At 33.6% G+C, this 26,302-nt stretch overlaps 1 protein-coding gene across 1 annotated transcript in view; it reads right to left on the bottom strand.

The window, feature by feature from the left end:
• The window catches only part of MALRD1 (MAM and LDL receptor class A domain containing 1), a 628,554-nt gene that overhangs the window by 332,149 nt on the left and 270,103 nt on the right, over positions 1-26,302 (bottom strand). Inside the window, exon 25 of the mRNA XM_059059255.2 lies at positions 3,025-3,272. Within this exon, the coding sequence (XP_058915238.1) occupies positions 3,025-3,272 (248 nt within the window). The remainder of the gene's footprint in view (positions 1-3,024; positions 3,273-26,302) is intronic.

The following is a 26,302-nucleotide window of genomic DNA, read 5'->3' as shown; positions in this document are numbered from 1 at the left end:
CCACCAGAATAGCAATTTCTAAATTTTACTTGAAATGCTTTAGAAGAGCAGACTTCAGAGTTGTACCCCAAGTAAAAATTAATGTAAGTATTTCCAGGGATTAACATTTCAATGTTTCAAAGATGTAGTTTACCAGATTTTTAGTGATTGTTACGCAGATGGAGAAGGTCAGGGGAAATTCTAGGAGGAATAAGACTATGAGTTAGGAACAATAGGGACTGGGAGTGTTTTTCAGCTTTTGTCTTGTCTTTTTTATGAATGAGGGAAAAGAGTAATGGTGGGTGATCTTCACACAGGAAAATCACATTTTGGAAAGTCTAGCACTCATGGATATTATATCCTAGAGAAAGAAAAATGAATGTGTTTAAAGGGTAAAGAATGTGATTAGAGAATATATGCAATCATACTTCAAAGAGCGCCAAGAAGAGCTAAGCCATGTAAGTAACTCTATGCAAATTTCCTAGCTGATGAATAATACCTGAATTTCAGGTATTATTCTATGATCCAAAAATGTTTCTTCTATTGAGTAATCCATTACTGTTGGAAAACATGAGCTCTATGACCACTTTGGCTTGTTTGGGGAGGACTGGTCAAACCTGAGTGTCACAAAGTGAGAAACACAAAGAGTCTGAGGCCAGCCTCTTGAGCAGCGTCAATGGGCAAGAGAGGAAACTACCCAAGAGGCATAGCACATGTCTGTCTGGAGCCCTTGCCGTCATAGGTGTGGTCTTCCCAGTATTCTCCCTTGTTTTGTCTTCTTATTTGCACAGAAAGCATAAGGCATATGTTTTATGTCACAGTAAATATTCCTTATCTTCTTGAGGCCATTTTCTGAACGATGCCGTTGGGTCAACACGCAAACAAGCATCTAAATACTCCATTTCTACAGAGAACACTTCATGACAATGTAACCTAATCACAGGGCAACATGAGTGAATAAAAATCTCTTAAGTATTAAATTCTTCTAAGGAGGCATTTTCACTAGAAATTTCAGTTACTCAGAGGTTTGATCTCTACCCTCATCAATCTATGTCTGCATCCCTTCCTGCCTCCCACCCATCCCTCAAAAGGAAGAAAAATCTCCAATTTGATTTTTTCTGCCTGAAGTTTTCCACAGGGTCAAGTGACAGAAAGGATTTTCATGAAAATATGGAAGGTCACTAAGCTTACCTGATAAACAAATTTTTATATATGAGAGACCCAATCATTCCCAGCATGACCTTTGCTTACTTCTTTGTATTCAATCTATATCATAAATATTCATAAAGTGAACCATTCATCATTAATTTTTTGACATTTCTCCTAGGCATACTTCATTATTCTCACACAGGTGTTTTAAACAGTGGGAATTATAGTGCTGGGACCAGGGAAAAATAGAGATGAATGAGACCCTTAGTAACTACAGTATGAAAAAAAAAATCTTTTGAACATTCTTAGAGGAAGTCTAAAAAGAAAAGCTAAGGAGTCTGTTTTTGATGTCCTTCAAATTACTCAATACTTTCTTGAAAATAAATCCCAGCATACCAGATTTTATATATGTTGAGTCTATATCTATAAATCTATATACCCATAGATATTCTGAAATTTGCAAATTAGTTCTAGTGTTAGAAAGCTGATTAAAAATTAAACATGAAATATATACAATTTCAATTTGACTTCTTTGCTTTTCTAAAACTCAACGTTTGCCAAACATTAAAGTTTAATATAATTGGGTATGATTCATTACATCCATTCGGGACTGCTGACTGAGTTACATCTTTAAAACTCCGCGCGTTTCACTTTCTTGCAGAAAATCTATGAAATTTGCCTGAAGAGAGAAGAGAGATGTGATTATTCCCTGAGAATTGAACTATGAAATCAATTTAAGATGACACGGAAAAGCTCCTAACACAAACTAAAGGTTTAACATGTATTAAGCCTGGGAAAATGGTAGGATGTGATGGATGGTCAGTATAAAACAGAGGAACAAACATCTGTAATGGGTACAGGTACAGCTGGGGAGCCTTTGAGCAAAGATTTAATATGTCCCCTTCTGGGGTTAGGGCTCTCTATTGTGGAGACAGATACATAAGAATATTACAATTTGAATAGAGATTTAGATCATGTTATTGTCTCCCAGCCTGATTCTTTGATTGTCTAGCAACTTTCTGAATATAATTTGTTTTCCTTTCAGTGTTCAGACATTGGGGAATACACCAGTCGGAATACATGTGTTCAGACTTATGGAGATTGCATTTCTTGCCGTAAATATAAATAAATGGCAAATTTATTCACGCATTAATCTCTTATAAGCAAGATTCTGTGAAGTCATCTGTGAGTGCTTAATTTATATGTAAAGATAAATTTAGCCCCTAGCCTAGTGGACTCAAATCTTTTGGGCAATAAAAATAGACAAGCATGCAAACAATAAATAAAGTGAAGGTCCTTGCAAATGCATAGTCATCATATGAAGATCCATACAACTCTATTTATACTTTTAACTCTATAAATGTTTTCTTCAAATTTCCACAGCATAATGGCCAAACCATTTTTTCTTCTGCCCCTAGAAATTCTACTTCTTAAAGGGTCAATTTCAGTCTTTCCTTTTCCATGAAGACGTCTTCAACCACTGTATCATGGTGCCAACTATGACTCATACTAGTTCTTGGAAATATTTAACTTTATACTATTTCTCATTGTTTAATTCTCTTTCTTATGATGAAATTCCCATAATTCCAATAAGTACCAAGTTCCCTGAGTGGACACAACTGATATTTTACTTCTTGTGTTCCACCCATGGTTATGGATAATAACCATGACATTTTCCAATGGTTTCCAAAATTCCTTATCTATGGAACTTATCCACAGGATAAATTCTTCCAACAGCTCTAATGATCCTTCCCTTTCACCCTTACTTCACTTTCTACATATTCCAAGTTGAATACATTCAAACTCCTTTGTTGGTCTGGTGCTGGCCATTTCGTTTTATGTACTTAACTCCATCAGAAGTTGTTCATAATATTTCTGGGTTTTTTTCCCCCATACCTTGCAGTTTTTGCTTCTTCTGCTTATGACCGGGCTTGAAATTCTGGCTGCTCTCATGGGCTGCTGCGGGAACAAGCTTTTTATAAAGATGTAATGACCAGATGAATTTCGCAAGGTGTGGTCAGCAGCTGGCTCTGTGCCTGAGGCAGGGACGCTGCTGGCCTTCAGGTTCCAGTCAAAGTCATCATCCTGCTCCTGCTTCCAGGAACAAAGATCGAACTCAAAATCACAGCACCCGCTGGAGGTACCTGGAAAACCTTTTCCAATTTATGGTGGAGAGAAAAAGGAAATTAGTAGATAAAGCATGCAATCACAAATTACAGTAATCTTATTAAACACACTCATGTTTCAGGATCTTTGAACTTGCTACTCTCTCTGCCTGGATTCTTTCCCAAATGGCCTGTCCACTCACTTCTATCAGATCTGTATTTGAGCGTCACCTTCTCAGTGGGTCCTTATTTATCAGTGTACGTAAAATCTCCTATCCTCAACTCTGTCATGCTTCACTTGTTTATTTTTATTTGGGGCACTTTTCTAACACATTATATGCTTTACCTACTTATTTGTTGTCTTCCCCCACTCCTCACTCATCAGAATGCATGTGTTAGAAAGGAGAGAATTTGCTCACTTGTGTTGTTACATTCCCAGTGCCTGGCAAATAATTGCTCAATTTACTGAATAAATAAATGAACTTCTAAAAAAGAAAAATAATACAGTAATCTTATGTGGCTTTTACATATAGAATGGATAAACAAGGTCCTACTCTAGAGCACAGAGAACTATATTCAATATCCTGTGACAAACTATAATGGAAAAGAATATAAAAAGGAATGTATATGTATGTATAATGGAATCACTTTGCTGTACAGCAGTAATTAACACAACATTGTAAATCAACAATACTTCAATTAAAAAATTGAAAAATTTGCAGTAATCCTGCCACATCATGTAATGTTAGAAACCTTACAATATTATCCTGACAGCAACATTAAAATAGAATAGTTTAGTTTGTTACACACAGCTATTTCCATGGCTCATTTAAGTTTATTTCTTCAATAGTCTGGTCCCTGTGTCAAAATCCATGAGAAAATATCTCAGCATTACACACATTTCCCCCTGCAAACACCCATTTGGTCAATGTAATTTATTTCTTCTCTCTTCTCATCTTTGCTTCTCAGATCTTGGTAGGGAATTCAGCAAGTTTATTATTCTGCAACACAGTTTAGCTGGGAAATACTTCCTAAAGCAAAAGTTATTAATCATTGTAATTATTTTTTAAAACATAAACTTATTTTAGAGATAAGAAAACTGTGAAACAGAAAAGTAAGGTTAAAACTGTAATGATTTAATTTATTATAATAAGCTGCAGAAATTAAATATGTTGAGTTACATTAAATATCAACTATCTCCCAGGTATTTAAAAAATATTTTATTATTAACATTGCTAAAGTTTTTCTTCCATTTCCAGGATAGTAAGAATTCTGAGTCCAACTATGTCCTTATTGATTTTCTGCCTGCTGGATGTATCCATTTCTGATAGTGGGGTGTGAAAATCTCCAACTATGATAATGGATTCATCTCTTTTCTTTGCAGTTCTAGAAGTTTTTTATGTCATACAGGTTGACATTCTGTTGTTAGGTACATACATGTTAGGGATTGTCATGTCTTCTTAAAAAAGTGACCCCTTTACTGTTGTGTAATGCCCTTATCTATCCCTGATAATGTTCCTTCCTTTGAAGTCTGTTCTGTCTGAAATTAAAATAGCTATTCCTGCTTTCTTTCGATTCATGTAAGCATGGTATATATTTCTACATACATTTACCTTTAACCTATAAATATCTTTCTATTCAAAGTGGGTTTCTTGTAGACAACATGTATTTGGGTCCTATTTTCTATTCAACTGTTAATTCAGTTTTTAAATTATATTTGAAACTTATTTTGAAAATTTACTCTGTCCTAAAATAGACTGTAATTCCTACAACCTCTTTTAGTTCAGAATACTAAAGTTCTCCAAGTATCCTCTCAAAGGACTGGGAAGTAAATCTCACTAAAATAATAATGAACCCCAACTCACCATCTTGTTTATAATCTGAACTCTTATCTTGGTTAAGAATATAAAATGAAGTAACTAATTCAGTTGTCCTTATGTTGGAAAATTTAGCAGCCCATGAGGACCAGATTTCCATATAGACCAGCATCTAGAAAGGCCATTTGTATAAGGAAATGATGTGTGTTGTTGAAAAACAGATTTGTTAAAAAAAAAAAAAACGTACAAATACTGCTACATGAATCTCTATAGTGTAAATCATATTTTTGATTTTGATATTTACTATAGTTTTGAAGATATATTTCCTTGGAAAGTTTAATTCTAAAATATCAGTGGAGGAAAACACAGCAAGCAGGCCTAAGTTGTTTGAATTTCACATCACTATGGTAAGCGGGAGCAACTTATAATTTCATTTTCTACTATTTCCCACAGGTGCCATGCGAGACAAGTAGCAAATAGTCTTCTGTGCAGATGCCAATTCCTGGCATTTCATGGAGCAATTAATGTCAGTGCCAGACAGGTGTGCCATCAGGAAGAAAATGATCCCTTTGTCTACAGCTGTATCATCAATCAAACCAGTTTCTCCCTTTCCAAATGCTATAATTTTTCCATCGATCAATATCTTTATAAGTATAAAAATGTTTCATTTAAAACAGACATAATTTTGAAAGAACACAACCTAATGCCTTTTAAGATCCTACCATCAAATTTTTAAAAGATATCATTCTATTCATTTATTCATTTCATATAAAATTTTTATTTTTTAAATTGATATATAGTTTCTGTAAAAGAGTGTATGTTATAGGTGTACAATATAGTGATTCACAATTTTTAAGTTATACTCCATTTATAGTTATTATAAAATATTGGCTGTATTCCCTGTGTTGTATAATATATCCTTGTAGCTTATTTTACACCTAATAGCTTGTATCTCTGACTCCCCTACCCCTAAATTGCCCCTCCCCCCTTCCCTCTCCCCACTGGTAACCACTAGTTGGTTCTCAGTATCTGTGAGTCGTCTTCTTTTTTGTTTTATTCACTAGCTTGTTGTAGTTTTTAGATTCCACATGTAAGTAATATCGTGCAGTATATCTTCCTCTGTCTGACTAATTTCATTTAGCATAATGCCCTCCAAGTCCATCCATGTTACTACAAATGGCAAAATTTCATTCTTTTTTATGGCCAGTAGTGTTGCATGGTATATGTATATATTTATGTGTGTGTGTGTGTGTGTGTGTGTGTGTGTGTGTGTGTGTAATGTGTGTTATATCTTCTTTATTCATTCATCTGTTGATAGACACTTAGGTTGTTTCTGTATCTTGGCAACTGTAAATAATGCTGCTATGAACATTGGGGTGCATGTATCCTTTTGAATTAGGATTTATTGAGCATATTCTATTAATAAAGCACATTTAAGAAGATGGGAAACTGCCTGGAAACAGGGCTTCTGTGTATTGAGTATAACGTATATCAGGGCCTGAGTAGTCTCTTCATATGTTTTATTTCACTTAATTCCCACATCTCTACATAATTGTTACTGTTCTTACTTTGGTTTAAGAGATAGCTGGAGTTCAGAGTTAAAGTACTTTGCTCAGTATTACCCTGTAAGTAGCAGAATGATATGACACAGCCCCTGTACCAGTACTCCCCTTTATAATGTGGTATGCAGCAGTTGGGGATGGCGGCTGCAATAAAATAAATCTACAAATAATGAAGGATAACAAAATGCGTATGTCTATAAAGAAATGCTCTAAAAGACCTCCTCCTCTAGGGTAAGTAGCTACATGAAGATGGCAGTCATCCAGTTTGGCTTGATTCTTCTTGAGGTGGCAGGATGTCATTCATCACGTCTTTTAACTCTGTTCATATGAATATGAACGTTCTATGGATGTCAGTTTGTTGTGCAAAGGAAGAATGTTTGAAGAACATATTCTCTTGCTAAGAGAATATGATAAATCCTATAAATTATATCTCTCTGAGAGATTTTAAAATACATTAGTGTATTAAAGCCTCCATGAATTCCAACAGTATAGAAACTATTTCTTTATACAACAAGTATATTCCCTATTTATTTGACTAAGGAAACTTTTTACTTACTTATTAGAACTATGAACATCTTTAGATTACTACACTACTGGTAATGCACAGAGCAAGTTCACAAATCCTAATTAAAAACAAACTAGCAAAAAGCATAATTAGAGAAGTTCATTTCCATCAGTTCTGAGTGGGGCACTTTTCTAGCTATGTGACTTTGGGAATTGTATTCATTTCTTAGGGCTGTTGCAACAAAGTACAACAAACGGGGTGGCTTTAAACAACAGAAAGGTATTCTCTCTCAGTTGTTCAGGCTAAAGATCTGAAATCAAGGTATCAGCAGTACCATGTTCACCCTACCGGCTCTAGGGGAGAATCCTTCCTTACCTGTTTCTTGCTACTGGTGGTTACTGGCAATCTGAGCATTCCTTGGCTTGACCACACCATTCCAGCTACATGGCATTTGCCCTGTGTGTTATCACATCGTTTTCCCTCTGAGTGTCTCTGTTCATATTTCTTCTTATAAGGACACCAATCATTGGGTCTGAACCCACTTAATCCAATATGACTTCACTTTAATTCATTACCTCTGCACAGACCCTGTTACCAAATAAGGTGACATTCACAGGTTCTAGTTGCAATTTACGGGGGTACACTATATAACTCAGTACTGGAATGTTTACATTTTTTAAAGTAAATCTCTTGGGCTTTTAAGGTATAAAATCATATCATTAGAAAATAATTATAAATTGCTAAGAGAGAAGATCTTAAAAGTTCTCATCACAAAAAAAATATTTGTAACTATGTATGAGGATGGATGTTAACTAGACTTATTGTGGTAATCATTTTGCAGTATATACTCATATTGAATCCTTATGCTGTATACCTGAAACTAATGTTATATGTCAATTATAATACAATAAAAAAGAAAATAAATATAATTGGGTATTCCTTTATTTCATTTTATGTCTTACATATCAACCATGACCACAAAAAGAATACAAATAGTAATATAGTGTCAAATAGTTCTTGACATGATCATGATTTTAATGGGAATACTTCCATTGTTTCCTTCTTTAATTTGATATATCATTTTAAATATGTTAAAGTAATACCATTCTATGTATATTATAATAAATGGTTGTTAAATTTAACTGAATATTTTCAGAACCTATCAGTTTATTGTGACACGTTTCAGTGACTTATTTGGTTACATGAACAGTTGTTACTTTAAAATATCCTTAAAATGTTGCAAGATCCTCATCTCAAAGCACATGATGTAATTATTACATTACTGAATTGAGTTTGCTCATGTTTTAAGTTTTGCACATTTATATTCACAAGGAATTTTAACTATAGTTTTCATACTTTTCTAATTTCTGGAGGCTTCATTGTCAGTGATACATTAGTTTCATAAAATAAATTCTATCATTTCATATGGTTAGAATAGTTTCTTTGGACATTATCAGTTCATCAAAATTTGATAGAACTCAGCAGTATCTATCTCAGGAGACAAAATTGAGGGACATGTGTTGATAACTTTATTTGATAGTTAATTGTCTATTCAGGTTTTCTCCTCCATTAGTTTGATTTTGGTCATTTTTCTCCGAAAAAATTAACCATTTCATTGACATCTCCAAACTAGTGCAGTTATTGGTCTCCATATACTTATTAATTCCCCTTTAGCAAACCTGCATTTGTGTTTTTCCTCCTTTTTTAAAATTAAAAAATTGGAGTTTTGTCTATTTTTAAAAATAACATACTCTTGTATTTATCATTTGAATTGCTTTTGTTTCCACGTTAGTATTTCTTTCTCTTGATTTTCTTAATATGACATTCTTTGTAACATTTTATTTTGAAATAATTTCAAGCTCATAGAAAAGTTGTAAGAATAGTATAAGTATTTTCCATCTATTCTCTAAATTCACAAATATTTCTATTTCCCCATTTGTTCTACCTACATATGGATATACATCTCTATACATGCATTTTCAGAAGGATTTGAAAGTAAATTAGAGATAATCATTTTATCAACACTTTCATGTTTCTTTCCTATAAACAAAGATGTTTCCTTACATAATGACAGCAAAATCGTAGAACCAGAAAATGGGACATTAATATCGAATCCACTGTTCATATTTAAATTTGTCAATTATCCTACCTACTTCCTTTGTAGTCCTTGGTTCAGAATCCAATCCAAAATAGATCATACATTATATTAAGTTGTCATGAATCTTTTTCTTCCTTTGCCTGGATATATTCCATGAGGGAAGGCCAGTTATTTTAGCAAGTATTTGAATTTGTGTTTGAGGAATTCTTATGATTAGATTCAGGTCATGCATTTTAGCAGGAATCCCACCGAAGTAAACTTGGATCCTTCTCACACATGGTGTCAGGAGGCATGATATTAATTTGTCCTAATATCCTTGGTGTTCACTTTGAACAACAGGTTAAGGTGGAATCAGTCACATCTCTCTACTAAAAAGTAACTTTTTCCTTAAATAATTATTAATTTGTATGCAAATACAGGTGACAATGAAAATATGCCTCCCTTGTCAAATATTTAGCAACTAGTTTTAACTTCCACTAACGATTTCCTTCCTCCCTTCCTCTCTCCCTCCCTCCTTTCCTTTTCTTCTTGTGGTAAGAACACTTAACGTGAGATTTATCCTCTTAACAAAATTGTACATGTATAACACAGTGTTGTTAACTACAGGACCTACGCTGTACAGCAGATCTCTAGAACCTTTTCATCCTGAGTAACTGAGACTGTGTACCATTGAATAACAGCTCCCCATTTTCCCTCTCTCCCTAGATCCTGGCAATTACCACTCTACTCTCTGCTCCTATGAGTTTGACTCTAGATGCTTCATATAAGTGCAGTCATGCAGTGTTTGCCCTTTTGTCAGTGTCTTATCTCACTGAGGACATTCCAGGTTCATTCATGTTATCATATATGGTAGGACCTCCTTCTTTTTATGACAACATAATATTCCACTGTATGTATATACCACGTTTTCTTTATTCATTCATTCATCAGTGTACATTTAGCTTGTGTTGATATCTTGGCTACTGCGAATAATGCCACAATGAACACGGGAGTGCTGATATCTCTTCAAGATCTTTATTTCAATTCTTTTGGATATATACTCAGAAGTAGGATTGCTAGATTATGTGGTCTACCCATTATTTTCTAACAGTTCATTACCCGTAAGTTGGTTTTCTAATGTAAAGAAGAGCTTTGCCTTCACTTTATTTAATTAGTTATTTAGTTTTTAATTTATACTTATATTTACATTATTTTCACTCTATTCCCAGCCTTAGGGTGAAAGTATTCAATATTTCACTTTAAGTATGATATCAGCTATATGTTCTTCACAGCTCTCCTTTGTCAGTCTGAGAAAGCTCCTTGTTTACAAAAAGTTTTATCACGACAGAGTATTGAATGTTCATTGATGCCTTTCCTGAACCTAAATGAGGAGACCACATGAATTTTCTTCTTTTTCTGTTCAGGTGTGGATTTTTTTCATTATTTCATTTTTTGAACATTAAGTCAAACATATCCCTTTGTAAAATACATTATTAAAGATTTTTGCATCTGTGTTCATCAGGGTAATTGATTTCTAAATTTCTCTTCTTATAGCTGCTAGTCTGACTTTGGCATCAGCCTTATACTGGTATCATAAAATGAGTTGGGAAGTGTTCCCTTTTCCTAATTTATGTTCTGAGAGTCCTGGGCAAGTTGGTATTATATTACAAGTTTGATAGATTTCACCCATGAAGTCATCTGAGATTAACTATAGGTATGTGGAAAATGTTTTATTATAAATTCAATTTCTGTAACAGATGTAGTCTTATTCAGATTTGTTTCAGTTTTGTCATTTTAAAGTTTTTGCTCATTTCTTCCAAGCTGTTGATTTTTTTAGGAATGAAGTTATTATTTATAATAGCTATTCCTTACTAAGCTTTTAATGTCAGTAGAGTTTGTGGTGATCTTTACTCTTTTATTCCTGACATTAGTAAATTGTGTTTTCTGTCTTTAATTTTAATCAGTTTATTCAGGGGTTTATTAAATTTATTAATCTTTCAAATAAACAATTTTGGCCTTTTTAATATTCTCCTTTTGTTTAAATATTTACTATTTTTTATTTGTGCCCTAATCTTTACTTTTTCCTTCCATATAATTACTTTGTGTTTGATTTCATTGTTTTGTTTTTCAATCTTCTTAATTTGGAAACTCAGATCAATGATTTTTGATCTTGCTTTGTAATATAAATACTTACTGCTATGTATTTCCTTTTAACCACTGATTTAGCAGGAATTCTAACCATATTTTATTCATCTGTGAATTTTAATTATCATTCATTTCGAAATACTTTCCTCTTTGTTTGTGATTTCTCCTTTGGATGTATTCATTATTTTTCAGTGAGTTATTTCTCTGCCCAAATTTGGACATTTTATAAATATATATTATTATTGATATATCAATTATGGTGTGATCAGATAGCATACTCTGTTAATATTTAATCCTTTGATATTTATTTATACTTGTTTTATGCCTTAGCATGTGGTCATTTGGTATGAACATTCCATTCACACTTGGAAAAGAATGTGTTTACTGAGGAGTGAGCTATAGCTAAATTAGATAAAGGTAGTTGCTAGTACAATTCAGATTTCCTATATCCTTATGAATATTTTGTCTTGGCATTCTGTGAGTTCATGAGAGAGGTGACAAAATTTCTGACTACGATTGTGAATTTTTATATTTTTATTTTAGTTCTGTCAGACTTTATTTCAGGCATTTTGAAGCTCTGTTAAAAATACATATTTTTGATTGTTAACGTTTTCTTGATAAATTGACAGCTTTATTATAATGAAATGTCCCCCTACCATTTCTTATGTTCTTTTTCCAAAAGTCTATTTTTATATTAATTTAGAAACTATGAAGGCCTTTTATTTGCTTTTTCAAGAGAAATATTTTAAATATAAACTCAGAGATAGGTTAGAAGTGAAAGGATATAAAAGTACACGCCAAGCAAATTGTTGTATCATGTTTTTAAAAAATCTATTCATGGGCTTCCCTGGTGGCGCAGTGGTTGGGAGTCCAGCTGCCGATGGAGGGGACACGGGTTCGTGCCCTGGTCCGGGAAGATCCCACATGCCGCGGAGCAACTAAGCCCGTGAGCCATGGCCGCTGGGCCTGCGCGTCCGGAGCCTGTGCTCCGCAGCGGGAGAGGCCACAGCAGTGAGAGGCCCGCATACCGCAAAAAAAAAAAAAAAAAAAAAAAAATCTATTCATAAATCTTGGCATTTTAATTGGTGTATTTAGGCTACTTACATTTGATGTAATTAATGTTATTGCAAGATTTAGATCATCCATTTATTATTTTTATATACATCCATTTCTTTATTATCTTCCTCCTTTTCTGCCTTTTTTGAATATTTTTAGTATTCCACTTTAATTCTTTATGGGTTTTTAGCTGTATCTCTTTACATTATATTTTAATAGTTGGACTAATGATTGTAATATGCCTACTTAACCATCACAATCAAGAGTTAATATTGCTCTTCATGCAAAATTTAAGAACCTTGGTAAAGTTTAGTTCCATTCACCTCCTGTTAATTGTGCTATTTTGTCATATATACCTATATATGAAATAAAAGCTTCAATACTGTGTATGTCTTCTTTTAAAAAGCATGCCTTTTAAAGAATTTAATGAAAGAAAAGAGAAAAATTTAGTCTTGTATATTAACTCACATAATTATAAACTCTTATTCTCTTTATTCCTTCCTGAAGATCAAGTTTCAACCTGGTGTTATTTACTTTCAGCCTGAAAAATATCCATTAGCACTTTTTATAGTGTATGCTGAAGTATGATGGCATCTCTTATTTTCCATTTATCTGAAAATGTTTTATTTTGCCTTAGTTTTGGGAAAATATTTTCACTGGATACAAAATTCTTTGTTGACAAGTCCTCTCTCCAACACCAGTTTAGCATTTTAAATATATTCTTCTAATATCTTTGGGCCTCCATTTTTCTTTTGACAAGAAATAAGCTATCAAGCATATCATTGTTTCATTTTTGTTTAAGTTGTTTTTTACTTTTCTGGTGTCTTTCAAGATTTTCTCTTTTATTTTGGTTTTTATCAGTTGAAATAGAAGGTACTGAGATGTGGTGATCTTCATTTTCTTTGTCCTGATCTTCCTGATCATTTTATTTAAGTTTATGCTTGCCATAACTTTGGAATTTTTTGATAATTATTTATTCAAATATTTTTCTGTCCCCTCCCCCCCCACCTTATGTTTCTTCATTTACATGTATGGAAGAATGTTTTAGTTGCCCTGTGGATCACTAAGGCTCTGATCAATTTATTTTCTTTTTTTTTCTTCTTAAGTAATTAGATAACTTCCATTTAGTAGATCTGTCTTCAAGTTCAGTGATATTTGTCCAGTTGTCTCTAATCTGTCTCTAAGGTCATCCAGTAAATTTTTATTTCAGGTATTTCACTTTTCAATTCTAGAAATTCCCTTTGGTTCTTCCTCCTATTCTTCTTTATCCTCCTTCTCTTCTTCTTCTCTCTCACTTCCTCCTCCTCTCTCTTTCTCTTCCTCTTCATCTTCATTTTTATTTCCTTGCTGAGATCTTCTATATCTGCTTATTCATTATTGTGATATTCTTATTAAGTGCTTGAACACATTTGTAATACCTGCTTTAAATCCACAGTTTACTAAATCTAGTTTTCCATCATCTTGGAATCAATTTCTATTAATTTGTTTCTCTCAAATATATGTCAAAATTTCCTCTTTCTTGATATGTGTCATTTTTTTTACTTGTATGCTGAAATTGTAGATGATACATTGTAGCAAATTTGGGTTATGTCATGCTCTTTAAATGTGTGTTATATTTTTTCTCACATTTTCTGAGAGGTCTTTTTAGTCCAATCAGGCTTAGTTTTATTATTTTTAGTTTAGACCTATTGAAAATTTCAACTTATTCCTAGGTTATGTTGCTTATTAATAAATTGGGTTTTTACTATAGTATCATTTTAAAGCTTGAAGTGTTTAGTACCATCTCAATTCTGGCTGTGCTGGAATTTTAATGTGTTCCCAAATTGTATGCCCTCTAGAATAACTATTGATCTCTCTCTCAGTCCTGCACCATGTCATCTCTCCTAATGGGGTCTCACTCTGTTCATGTTCAGTCTAACTCTTAGCCAAGTTAATCCCCATAAAATCTTCTAGAACAAGTGTTTTTCCCAGTTCTTTCCTCAGGTATTCAGCTGCTTCAGCAGCCAGTAATTATCTCTCTCTCAGCTTAGTGGCACTGCTACTATTTTGGGGTTCTGTCTCTGTTCTGTGGAAGAAAACTTTCATCATAAGAAATGTGACAGTCAGTGGGTGATCATGGAGGTTAACTTTTGTATTCCTGTCTCTCAAGATCACAGTTCTATGCTGCCTGTTGTGTAATGCCTGATAACATTTGCCTCATATATTACGTCCCATTCTATTGCTCTTGACAAAGAATAAACCCAGCATCAGCTTTTTCTATCATGAATGTATGCATAAGTCCCTCAACATTATTTGATATTCTAATGTCATAATTTTCTGATTCTTTTATTAGTAATCTATTGCCATAATAGAAATATTATATAATACACTCACATATGGGGGGAGAGAAAGAGATACTGATTCATATATATATATGTATATATATATATATATGTATGTATATATATATACACACACACACACATATATATATATACACCCCTCAGGGTAAAAGTATGCATGCATCTAATATGTTATGATATCTAACCTTTTCATATTTATTTTCTTCTTTTAAATATACTTTTTATTGTGGTAAATCAAATATTTTTTGTCCTTTATTCTATATTCATTTAAGAGTATAAAATTATGTATCTAATTGACAACATTTTAGCTTAAACTTTTAAATTAATATTTACTTTTATATTTTGTCTGTATTTTGATCAAATAATATGGATTATACAACTTTTCTATATGGAATGTATTGACTATCTTCTAAATTGTGATGAATCTGTAAATATACCAAATATGGTTGAAATAACGCTTTTATTTATAAGGTCCAAAATTTCATATATATATTTATAACTCTATCATATTTTATTATAGATAAATAAATATATCATATTTTATATGATTTATATATATAAATAAAATATATATACTTGTTATCTATATATCATATATATCTCTATCATATTTTTCCAAATACTCTATGCCTTTATTATTTATTTACTTTTGCTTATCTTATTAGCAAAAGCTGATAGAGGCTTTTGAAATATGATTCAATAACTGGATTTTCTTTTTTTTCTTGTACTGCTGTGTTGCTTCATATATTTGGTTATGTCATTTTAAGCAGAAAGCTTAAAACTATATTTTCATTCTAGATTTCACCTTTTAACACTCAATAATTTTGATTCCAAAATTAATGTTTAATTAACTACTCTTTAATTGCATCACAAATCTTTGTCCATGTTTCCAGTCTGTTTATTTTACATCACTAGCTACACTTTTTAGAGTTCACTAACAATACTTTTTATATCATGATTTACTAAGTTCTTATGTTTAATTTAGCCTAATTTTAAGTAGCTTAAATATTTTTAACTTTATGAAAGTTATATTTCTTATACTAACTATTATTTATATTATATGTATCTACTGTCTATATATATTATATATATGTGTTATTTATATTATATATATTCATTGTCATCATCACCAATTACACATAGTACTAATTCTCATCCCCTGTCATATCCCTTATTTCCTCTCAGTCTTTTCATTTTATTGAATATTTCTTCTTTGTGCTGACACAGATTTTCAAATTTGTATTCCTTGGCAACAATTCACTTTTCCATAATGTCATTCCAGCGTAAAATTTCATTTAGGATTGTAATTGCTTTACTTATAATTCTTCCTTGTCTTATCCAATTTCATCTTAATCTTTTCTCTCTTATGGTCCTCTTCTCATATTTCACACATTCCATAATTTCTTATAACATGTTGAATAAACATGACATATATATTTGATTTATCTGGGTAACTGTAATAAATATATTTTATAATTAGGTTCCTCTGACACTCCTAATTTTTGTTGTTGTTTTGTTGGTTCCCCATTTAAATAATGTTCCAGAGCTGTTTTTTGTCAAAAGATGGAGTGTGTAGCTTTCCTTTCGCTCATTTAATATTATTTGTTCATTTGTGGAAGCCCTTTCTCAGAACTATGCCTAGAGTTCATGCACTGTTCACATTGAAATTTCTAGTACATAGTAGATTGTAATTAATGTAATGTTTTATAATAAGGTGGAACTATTGCTTATCCCACTTCCTGGCCTATGACTCTTTAATAAACAGAACACAAAACAATCATAACAGCGACAACTCAACAAACCAGAAAACCTACACTTATAACTTGCACCAATTCCTAGCATGTTCTTGACCGCATCCTTATTCAATTCCTGCATTTTAAATTCAAATGTCAGTCCTCACTAGTCCTGTATGAGTCAAATGCAGCCTCTTCACTTATTTTGTCTCTCACTTCAGGGAATCAATAATTTGGGGATAACAGAAATATAAATAGGTCTTCTTTTGATAAAATTATGGAGGGAAAACTGACTCTTAAGTAATTGGATAGTAGTTCATGTTACTAAAAAAATGTAGTTATTTTTATATTGACGAGTGTAATTCAAAAGCTGTAGATATATAATTTTATTTCTCTTTGTATAGGTAGAGGAAACATTTGATTTTTAAAAAATATTTAACTGAAGGAAGGTTATGGAAGGTATGTAAATATAAAAGTAGACTGTTTACATTGACTACATTAGCCTGGATAGGCTCAGTGATTGGTAGAAACCAAAATAATGGAATTTTAATATGAAAAAATGGCAAATCCTGCTTTTCAGTTTAAAATGTAAATGATTGAGAGAGGTGTAGGCCAGGGTGACTACAGGTGAGGAAGAGATTTAACACCATTACATGTGAAAAGTAAGGTCCAAACCTATATTCCCCTCACATTCTAACATTGCCAAAGTGATACCAATTACCTTCTTGTTATTAAATATAAAAGAAATTTCTCAGGACTTATATTATTTGATGTTTACACACTTGACAATGTCACATATTTCTTTTTAGAATTATAACTTTCCTGACCTTCTGTGACACCAATGTCTGTTCTTTTCTTCTCCTTCAAGGCACTCTACTTCTGTCTGCTTTGTAAGCATCTTTCTCTTAAATATCGGTGTTAGTTGAGGTTCTATTCCTATGCTATTCCTTCGTTTCCCACTGTATCTACCTTCTCTATGTGATATTATCGACTTCATGGATATATATATATATATCAATATATACATGTATCCATTATATATTGATGTTCCCCAATTCTTTTCTTTCTTAACATCTTTACTGGAGTATAATTGCTTTACAGTTGTGTGTTAGCTTCTACTGTATAACAAAGTGATTCAGCTTTACGTATGCATATATCCCCATATACCCTCCCTCTTGTGTTTCCCTCCCCACCATCCCACGCCTCTAGGTGGTCACAAAGCACCAAGCTGATCTCCCTGTGCTATGTGGCTGCTTCCCAGTAGCTAACTATTTTACATTTGGTAGTGTATATATGTCCATGCTACTCTCTTACTTCGTCCCAGGTTCAACCTCCCCATGTCCTCAATTCCATTCTCCATGTCTGTGTCTTTATTCCTGTCCTACCCCTAGGTCCTTCAGAACTTTTTTTTTTTAGATTCCATATATATGTGTTAGCATATGGTATTTATTTTTCTCTTTCTGACTTACTTCACTCTGTATGACAGACTACGTCCATCCACTTCACTACAAATAACTCAATTTCATTTCTGTTTATGGCTGAGTAATATTCAACTGTGTATATGTGTCACATCTTCTTTATCCATTCATCTGTCAATGGACACTTAGGTTGATTCCATGTTCTGGCTATTGTAAATACTGCTTCAATAAACACTGTGGTATATGACTCTTTTTGTATTATGGTTTTCTAAGGGTATATGCCCAGTAGTGGGACTGCTGGGTCATATGGTATTTCTATTTGTAGTTTTTTTAAGGAACCTCCATACTGTTCTCCATAGTGGCTGTATCAATTTACATTCCCACCAGCAGTGCAAGAGGGTTCACTTTTCTCCACACCCTCTCCAGCATTTATTGTTTCTAGAGTTTTTGATGATGGCCAATCTGACCGGTGTGAAATGATATCTCATTGTAGTTCTGACTTGCATTTCTCTAATGAGTAATGATGTTGAGCATTCTTTCATGTGTTTGTTAGCAATCTGTATATCGTTTTTGGAGAAATGTCTATTTAGTTCTTCTGCCCATTTTTGGATTGGGTTTTTTGTTTTTTTGTTATTGAGCTGCATGAGTTGCTTATAAATTTTGGAGATTAATCCTTTGTCAGTTGCTTCATTTGCAACTATTTTCTCCCATTCTGAGGGTTGTCTTTTGGTCTTGTTTATGGTATCCGTTGCTGTGCAAAAGCTTTTAAGTTTCATTAGGTCCCATTTGTTTATTTTTTGTTTTTATTTCCATTTCTCTAGGAGATGGGTCAAAAAGGATCTTGCTGTGATTTATGTCGTAGAGTGTTCTGCCTATGTTTTCCTCTAAGAGTTTTATAGTGTCCGGTCTTACATTTAGGTCTCTAATCCATTCTGAGTTTATTTTTGTGTATGGTATTAGGGAGAGTTCTAATTTCTTTCTTTTACATGTAGCTATACAGTTTACCCAGCACCACTTACTGAAGAGACTGTCTTTTCTTCATTGTATACCCTTGCCTCCTTTGTCATAGATTAGTTGACCATAGGTGCATGGGCTTATCTCTGGGCTTTCTACCTTGTTCTATTGATCTATATTTCTCTTTTTGTGCCAGTAGCATATCATCTTGATTACTGTAGCTTTGTAGTATAGTCTGAAGTCAGGGAGTCTGATTCCTCCAGCTCCGTTTTTTTCCCTCAAGACTGCTTTGGCCATTCGGAGTCTTTTGTATCTCCACACAAATTTTAAGATTTTTTGTTCTGGTTCTGTAAAAAATGCCATTAGTAATTTGATAGGGATTGCATTGAATCTGTAGATTGCTTTTGGTAGTATAGTTATTTTCACAATATTGATTCTTCCAATCCAAGAACATGGTATATATCTCCATTTGTTGGTATCATCCTTAATTTCTTTCATCAGTGTCTTACAGTTTTCTGCATACAGGTCTTTTGTCTCCCTAGGTAGGTTTATTCCTAGGTGTTTTCTTCTTTTTGTTGCAATGGTAAATGGGAGTGTTTCCTTCATTTCTCTTTCAGATTTTTCAACATTTGTGTATAGGAATGCAAGAGATTTCTTTGCATCAATTTTGTTTCCTGCAACTTTACCAAATTCAGTGATTAGCTCTAGTAATTTTCTGGTGGCATTTTTAGGATTCTCTATGTATAGTATCATGTCATCTGCAAACAGTGAAAGTTTTACTTCTTCTTTTCCAATTTGTATTCCTTTTATTTCTTTTTTTTCTCTGATTGCCGTGGCTAGGACTTTCAAAATTATGTTGAATAATAGTGGTGAGAGTGGACATCCTTGTCTTGTTCCTGATCTTAGAGGAAATGCTTTCAGTTTTTCACCATTGAGAATGATGTTTGCTATGGGTTTGTCGTATATGGCCTTTTTTATGTTGAGGTAGGTTCCCTCTATGCCTACCTTCTGGAGAGTTTTTATCATAAATGGGTGCTGAATTTTGTCAAAAGCTTTTTCTGCATCTACTGAGATGATCATGGTTTTTATTCTTCAATTTGTTAATACGGTGTATCACATTGATTGATTTGCATATATTGAAGAATCCTTGCATCCCTGGGATAAATCCCACTTGATCACGGTTCATGACTCTTTTAATGTGTTGTTGGATTCTGTTTGCTAGTATTTTGTTCAGAATTTTTGCATCTATATTTATCAGTGATATTGGTCTATAATTTTTTTTTTTTTTTTTTTTTTTTTTTTTTTTTGAGGTACGTGGGCCTCTCACTCTTTTGGCCTCTCCCATTGCAGAGCATAGGCTCCGGACGTGCAGCCTCAGCAGCCATGGCTCAGGGGCCTAGCCACTCCTCAGCATGTGGTATCTTCCCAGATCGGGGCACAAACCCATGTCCCCTGCATCGGCAGGCAGACTCTTAACCACTGCGCCACCAGGGAAGCCCCTGGTCTGTAATTTTTTTTGTATGTAGTATCTTTGTCTCGTTTTGCTATCAGGGTGATGGTGGCCTCATAGAATGAGTTTGGGAGTGTTCCTCCCTCTGCAATTTTTGGAAGAGTTTGAGAAGGATGGGTGTTAGCTCTTCTTATTACGTTTGATAGAATTCACCTGTGAAGCCACCTGGTCCTGGACTTTTGTTTGTTGGAAGATTTTTAATCATAGTTTCAATGTCATTACTTGTGATTGGTCAGACCCTTTCTTTTTCTCTTCTTCTTCTGGGGGTTCCAGAAGAACCCAAATGTTGGTGCATTTACTGTTGTCCCAGAGGTCTCTGAGACTGTCCTCAATTCTTCTCATTCTTTTTTCTTCTGCTCTGCGATAGTTATTTCCACTATTTTATTTTCCTGGTCACTTATCCATCCTTATGCCTCAGTTATTCTGCTAATCATTCCTTCTAGAGAATTTGTAGTTGCATTTATTTTGTTTTTCATCATTGTTCATTTGCTCTTTAGTTCTTCTAGGTCCTTGTTAAACGTTTCTTGTATTTTCTCCATTCTATTTCCAAGATTTTCAATCATCTTTACTATCATTACTCTGAATTCTTTTTCAGGTAGACTGCCTATTTCCTCTTCATTTGTCTGGTCTGGCAGGTTTTTACCTTGCTCCTTCATCTGCTGCATATTTCTCTGTCTTCTCATTTTGCTTAACTTAGTGTGTTTGTGGTCTCCTTTCACAGCTGCAGGTTTGTAGTTCCCATTGTTTTTGGTGTTTGCCCCCAGTGGATAAAGTTGTTCTTTGGGTTGTGTAGGCTTCCTGGTGGAGGGGACTGGTGCCTGTGTTCTGGTGCATGAGGCTGGATCTTGTCTTTCTGGTGGGCAGGACTACATCTGGTGGTGTGTTTTGGGGTGTTTGTGAACTTAGTATGACTTTAGGCCACCTCTCTGCTAATGGGTGGGTTTGTGTTCCTGTCTTTCTAGTTGTTTGGCATGGAGTGTCCAGCACTGTAGCTTGCTGGTCATTGAGTGGAGCTGGGTCTTAGTGTTGAGATGGTGATCTCTGGGAGAGCTCTTGCCGACTGATATTACATGGGGCCAGGAGGTCTCTGGTGGAGCAGTTTCCTGAACTCAGCTCTCCCACCTCAGAGACCCAAGCCTGATACCCGGCTGGAGTACCAAAACCCTGTCAACGACATGGCCAGGTACGTGGGGTGTTTCTTGCCTTTTGGGAAGTCTGAGGTCTTCTGCCTGCATTTGGTAGGTGTTTTGTAGGATTTTTTCCACATGTAGATGTATTTTTGATGTATTTTCAGGGAGGACGGTGATCTTCACGTCTTATTCCACCATCTTGAAGGTCCCCCTGATATTCCCCAATTCTATGTCTCCTGCAGAATGCCTCTCCCTGGCTTAGATGTCTATTGGCCACATCTCCCACTTTTAAGATCTTTAGATATCTCAAACACAAATCAAGAGAAATCACATCTTTTATAACCTCCTTATCCTTTTGCTTCATTAAGTAAGAAGAGTGAATGAAACTGCCAGTTATTCACCTGTCCAACCCAGAAATCCTCCACAGTAAATTAATCATCAGATCTGTAGACTTTTCTCCCAAATATTTATTCACTTCTTTCCATCTTCATTGAATGCACCTTATCATTATCTCTTGAGTGAAATACTGGAATAGTCTCCTGACTGATCCTCCTGACTCCAAAATTGCTATCATCTACATTGCTCTTCAGAGTGATTTTCCTAAAATCCAAATCTGATTATATTATTCCTCTGTATAAAATCCTAAAATGTCTCTCTGTTACTCTAAGTTAAAAGACATTTCTTAACACAGATGACCAGGTACCCCTGCTTGTCTCTCTGGACTCATTCCTAGCTACTCTCCACTCTCAAACAAAATGCTCCATACATGCTAAGCTTTCTCTCCACAAACTCATCAGGATCCGTCTTTCCTCTGTTTTTTTGCTACCACTCTTTGTAATTCCTATCATCTGGAACCTTCTTTACTATTCTTTATTTAACCAACTCCCTATTTATTCTTCATAGATATAATCAACACAAGGCTAATTAAAAAATAAAAACTAAAGTATTAAAATTCTTAAGATTTGTGAATGTTATCTTATGCAAAAAATGACATAATATTGTGATAATTTACTCCTAATTAGAGTACTGTGCTATCTTCTGAATATTTAATTCCCATGTTTATGGGAAACTTTGAGAATTTAAACCATCCAGTGAGAGGGAGACTAGATAATAGAAGCCTTGAACTGTGCATATAAAATGCTACCAAAGGATTCTAAGAATATATATATTGACATCATAACTATGAACATGAGAAAGGGGAATGTGAAAAAACGTGCAGAATCAATGGTACCTGTTTCTAAATCTTAAAGTTGAATTACTATGAAGAACTACAAGTAGTAAGAAATATTATCATCAAAAACTCATACTGAGCAAAGATGGAAACATAGATTCAATATTAGGAAAATTATTATATCAAGGGGTGCCTTACAGTTGAAAAGGCTTTTTATGTGAGACAGAGTATTCTCTCCTATGAAAGTGTTCAAACAAAAATCAGGTTATTTTTCCTTTCCCACCTCCATTGTCTGCCAGATCAGAGAACTTATAGAAATGATTCTTTGATTGGTTGGTGACTCATTTATCAATTCAGTCAATAGCAATTCAGTAGATGTTGGAACTGATTCACCAATAAACATGTCTTAGTGGCATTCTCTCATATATTAATAGACTGTGATAAGTGCTAGGATATAGATTAAAAATTTACTATCAACTGTAACTGAGTAAAAGTGAATCCTTCACAGAAGTCTTAGTGTTAGATCCCTGTTTCAAAGAGCATGGAGTAACTTCTTTTATTCTCTCCAACTCTATGATTCTTTGATTTTATGATTCAATAACTTGAACTTTATATCATATTTTGAGAAGTTGTTTATATTGTATTTATAAAAAGGTTAGTAGCTATATCTATTATTTCTAGATTTTTCTTCTTAATGAATTAGTATTTTCAGTCTCAAAGGAATGTCAAAGAAAAGAGAGAGAAGACATAAATTACCTATGACAGGAATGAAACAGGGGATATCATAGACCCCATGGATATTAAAAGGATAATATAAGAATACTATTAATAACTCTAATGCATTAAATTGACAACTTCTATGAAATGGACCTATTCCTTACAAAGAACAAACACAAAATGATTTGAGCAGCTTTATAACTTTTAAGGAAACGGAACTCATAATTTTAAAATTCCTGACAAAGAAATCTCCAGGGTCAGATAGTCTCACTGGAGGTTTCTACCAAATCTTTAAGGCACACAGATCAGAAAGGAAGACATAAAACTGTCCCAATTTTCAGATGACATGACTGTCAACATAGAAAATCTAAGGAATGTATTATAAAACTTTGAGAACTAATACATGACTCAGCAAGGTTGCAGGACACGTGATCTACATATAAAATTAATTGTGTTTTCATATACCATCACTGAATATCTAGAAACCAAAATTTAAAATATCATTTATAATCCCTTAAAAAATGAAATACTTAGGTGTAAATCTTATAAAATATGTACAGGACTTGTAAGCCAAAAAAGACAAAACACAGGTGAAAAGAAATCAAAGTCTAAATAATGGAGAGAAAAACTGCTCATGGATTGGAAGCCATCCTATTAAAGATGTTATTTCTCCCAAACTGATATATGTATTTAATAAAATTCTTGTCAAATTTACATCACTTTTTTGGTATATATAGAGATGATTTTTTTTTAAATGTGAAAGCAAAGCCAAAGGAACCTGAATAACTAAGGCTATATAGTTGAAAAAGAAAAATAAACTAGAAGGACTCTCTCTATCTAGTTTTAAGATTTATTATAAAGCTTTAATTTTCAAGACCGTGTGGTACTGATGAAGGAACAGACACTTGGATCAATGGAACAGAACCCAAAACAGCTTCACACAAGTACAACCAACTAACATTTGACAAAGATGCAGATGCAGTTAAATGAAGGGAGGACAGCTTTGTTAATGGTGATGAAGCAACTGGATAACTATTGGCAAAAAAAAAAAAAAAAAATGACCCAAACCTCACACCTTATACAAAAATTTACAAAATGGCGCATACACTTAAATGTAAAATATAATACTATGCAACTTTTAGAAGGAAAAATAGAAGAAAATCTGGGACCTAGAACTCAGTGAAGTGTTTTTGACCGTGATATCAAAAGCATGATCCCTAAAAGGAAAGATCAATAAACTGGACTTCAGCAAAATTACTCTTTCCCTGTAGAAGAGAATGTAAAGATAATCTAAAGCCTATGAGAGAACATTTGCCACTCACACATCTGCCGAAGGACTTATATCTATAATATATGAAGAACTGTCAAAACTCAATAGTTTGAAAACATCTGATTAGAAAATGGGCAGAAGGCGTGAAGAAACATTTCACCAAAGAGGATATACAGATAACAAAGAAACACATGATAAGATGTTCAACACCACTAGCTATCAGGGAAAACGCAAATTAAGACCCTGATGACATATTAACCTATACCTATAAGAAGAGCAATAATAAAAATAAAATAATTACAATAACAAATGCTCAGAAGGATGTGGACAAACTGGATCTCTCACACATTGTTGGTGGCAACGTAAAATAGCATAACCACTCTTGAAAATAGTACTATGGTATGTTACATCCATGCCGTGGAACATGAGTCAGCAATAAAAAGGAACAAATGATTTACACACACAACAACTTGGATGGCTCTCAAGGAGATTATGCTGAATGAAAAAAAGACAGTCTCAAAAGGTCACAAACTGCATTTACATATTTATATAACTTTCTCAAAATTACGAACTATAGGGATGGAGAACAAAATAGTGGTTTCCCAAGGTTAGGGATGGTGAGAATAAATGTAATTATAAAGGAATAGCTCAGGGGAGATTTGGGTGGAGACAGAATATTTGATTGTAGTGTGATGATTACACGAGTTTTCACATATAATAAAATGCCATAGAACTATACACACATATTGAACCACATTGTTTCCTGGTTTTGATATTATACTATACTATAAAATGTAACCACTGAGGGAAACTACATGAAGGGTACACAGAATTTCTCTGTACTATCTTTGTAAATTCCTATGAACCCACAATTATTTCAAAATTCAAAAAGTTAATGTCATGTGCCAATTATTATTCGGTGACATCATCTGAAAATTGTGATACAGTGATTTCCTTTGTACTGCCTTATTCTATGAAGTAATAATAATAAATTCTGTAAACAATACTTCCCAAACTGTTTCACAGAACAATTGTTCTATAAGGAGTATACTTATTTCCATGTAAAAAAAAGAGTTTGTGGGCAATTTGGAAAAATCCTATTTATAATACCAGGTTTTCAAAAATTCTCATAATTTTTTCTTCAGTGATGACTACCTGATTTCATAATTCTGAAAATATTACCCTAATGCATGTCACTTTACAACACTGAGTTCATGAGAAAGGGATCAGTGTTGATAATCTTGGAAAGACAGTGAAAGCTTTCTAAGCCTCAGTCACTGGGCTACAGCCTGCAAATAATGAATTCCTGAAGCTTAGGACAGCAGATCCTTCACAGGAAGCCTGGTTTATAAACATTATGATACCTGATCTACTTTTGAACATAATCTCCCAAAGAAAACAAAAACTATTCATAGTGCATGATTAATAAAGTCTCTGAAAATACACTAGCTGTTTTCAAGGTGATGTTAAAATCCATGTTGGGATCAGTACTTAAGTACCCTAGCTAAATTATTTCCCCCTCACCCATCCAAAAGTGCTTTGTACTTATTCTAACTCCCATTCACAAGGTGAAAGTTTATGGACCTATTTCTCTAACTAGACAAGAAGCTCCACAATTCTTCAGGTATTATCTTATTTTTCTTTGTTTTTGCTCCAGGGCCA

This window comes from Kogia breviceps, chromosome 3 (assembly GCF_026419965.1).
Source record: "Kogia breviceps isolate mKogBre1 chromosome 3, mKogBre1 haplotype 1, whole genome shotgun sequence".
Taxonomy (NCBI): Eukaryota; Metazoa; Chordata; class Mammalia; order Artiodactyla; family Physeteridae; genus Kogia; species Kogia breviceps.
This window is presented reverse-complemented; position numbering and strand designations above follow the sequence as displayed.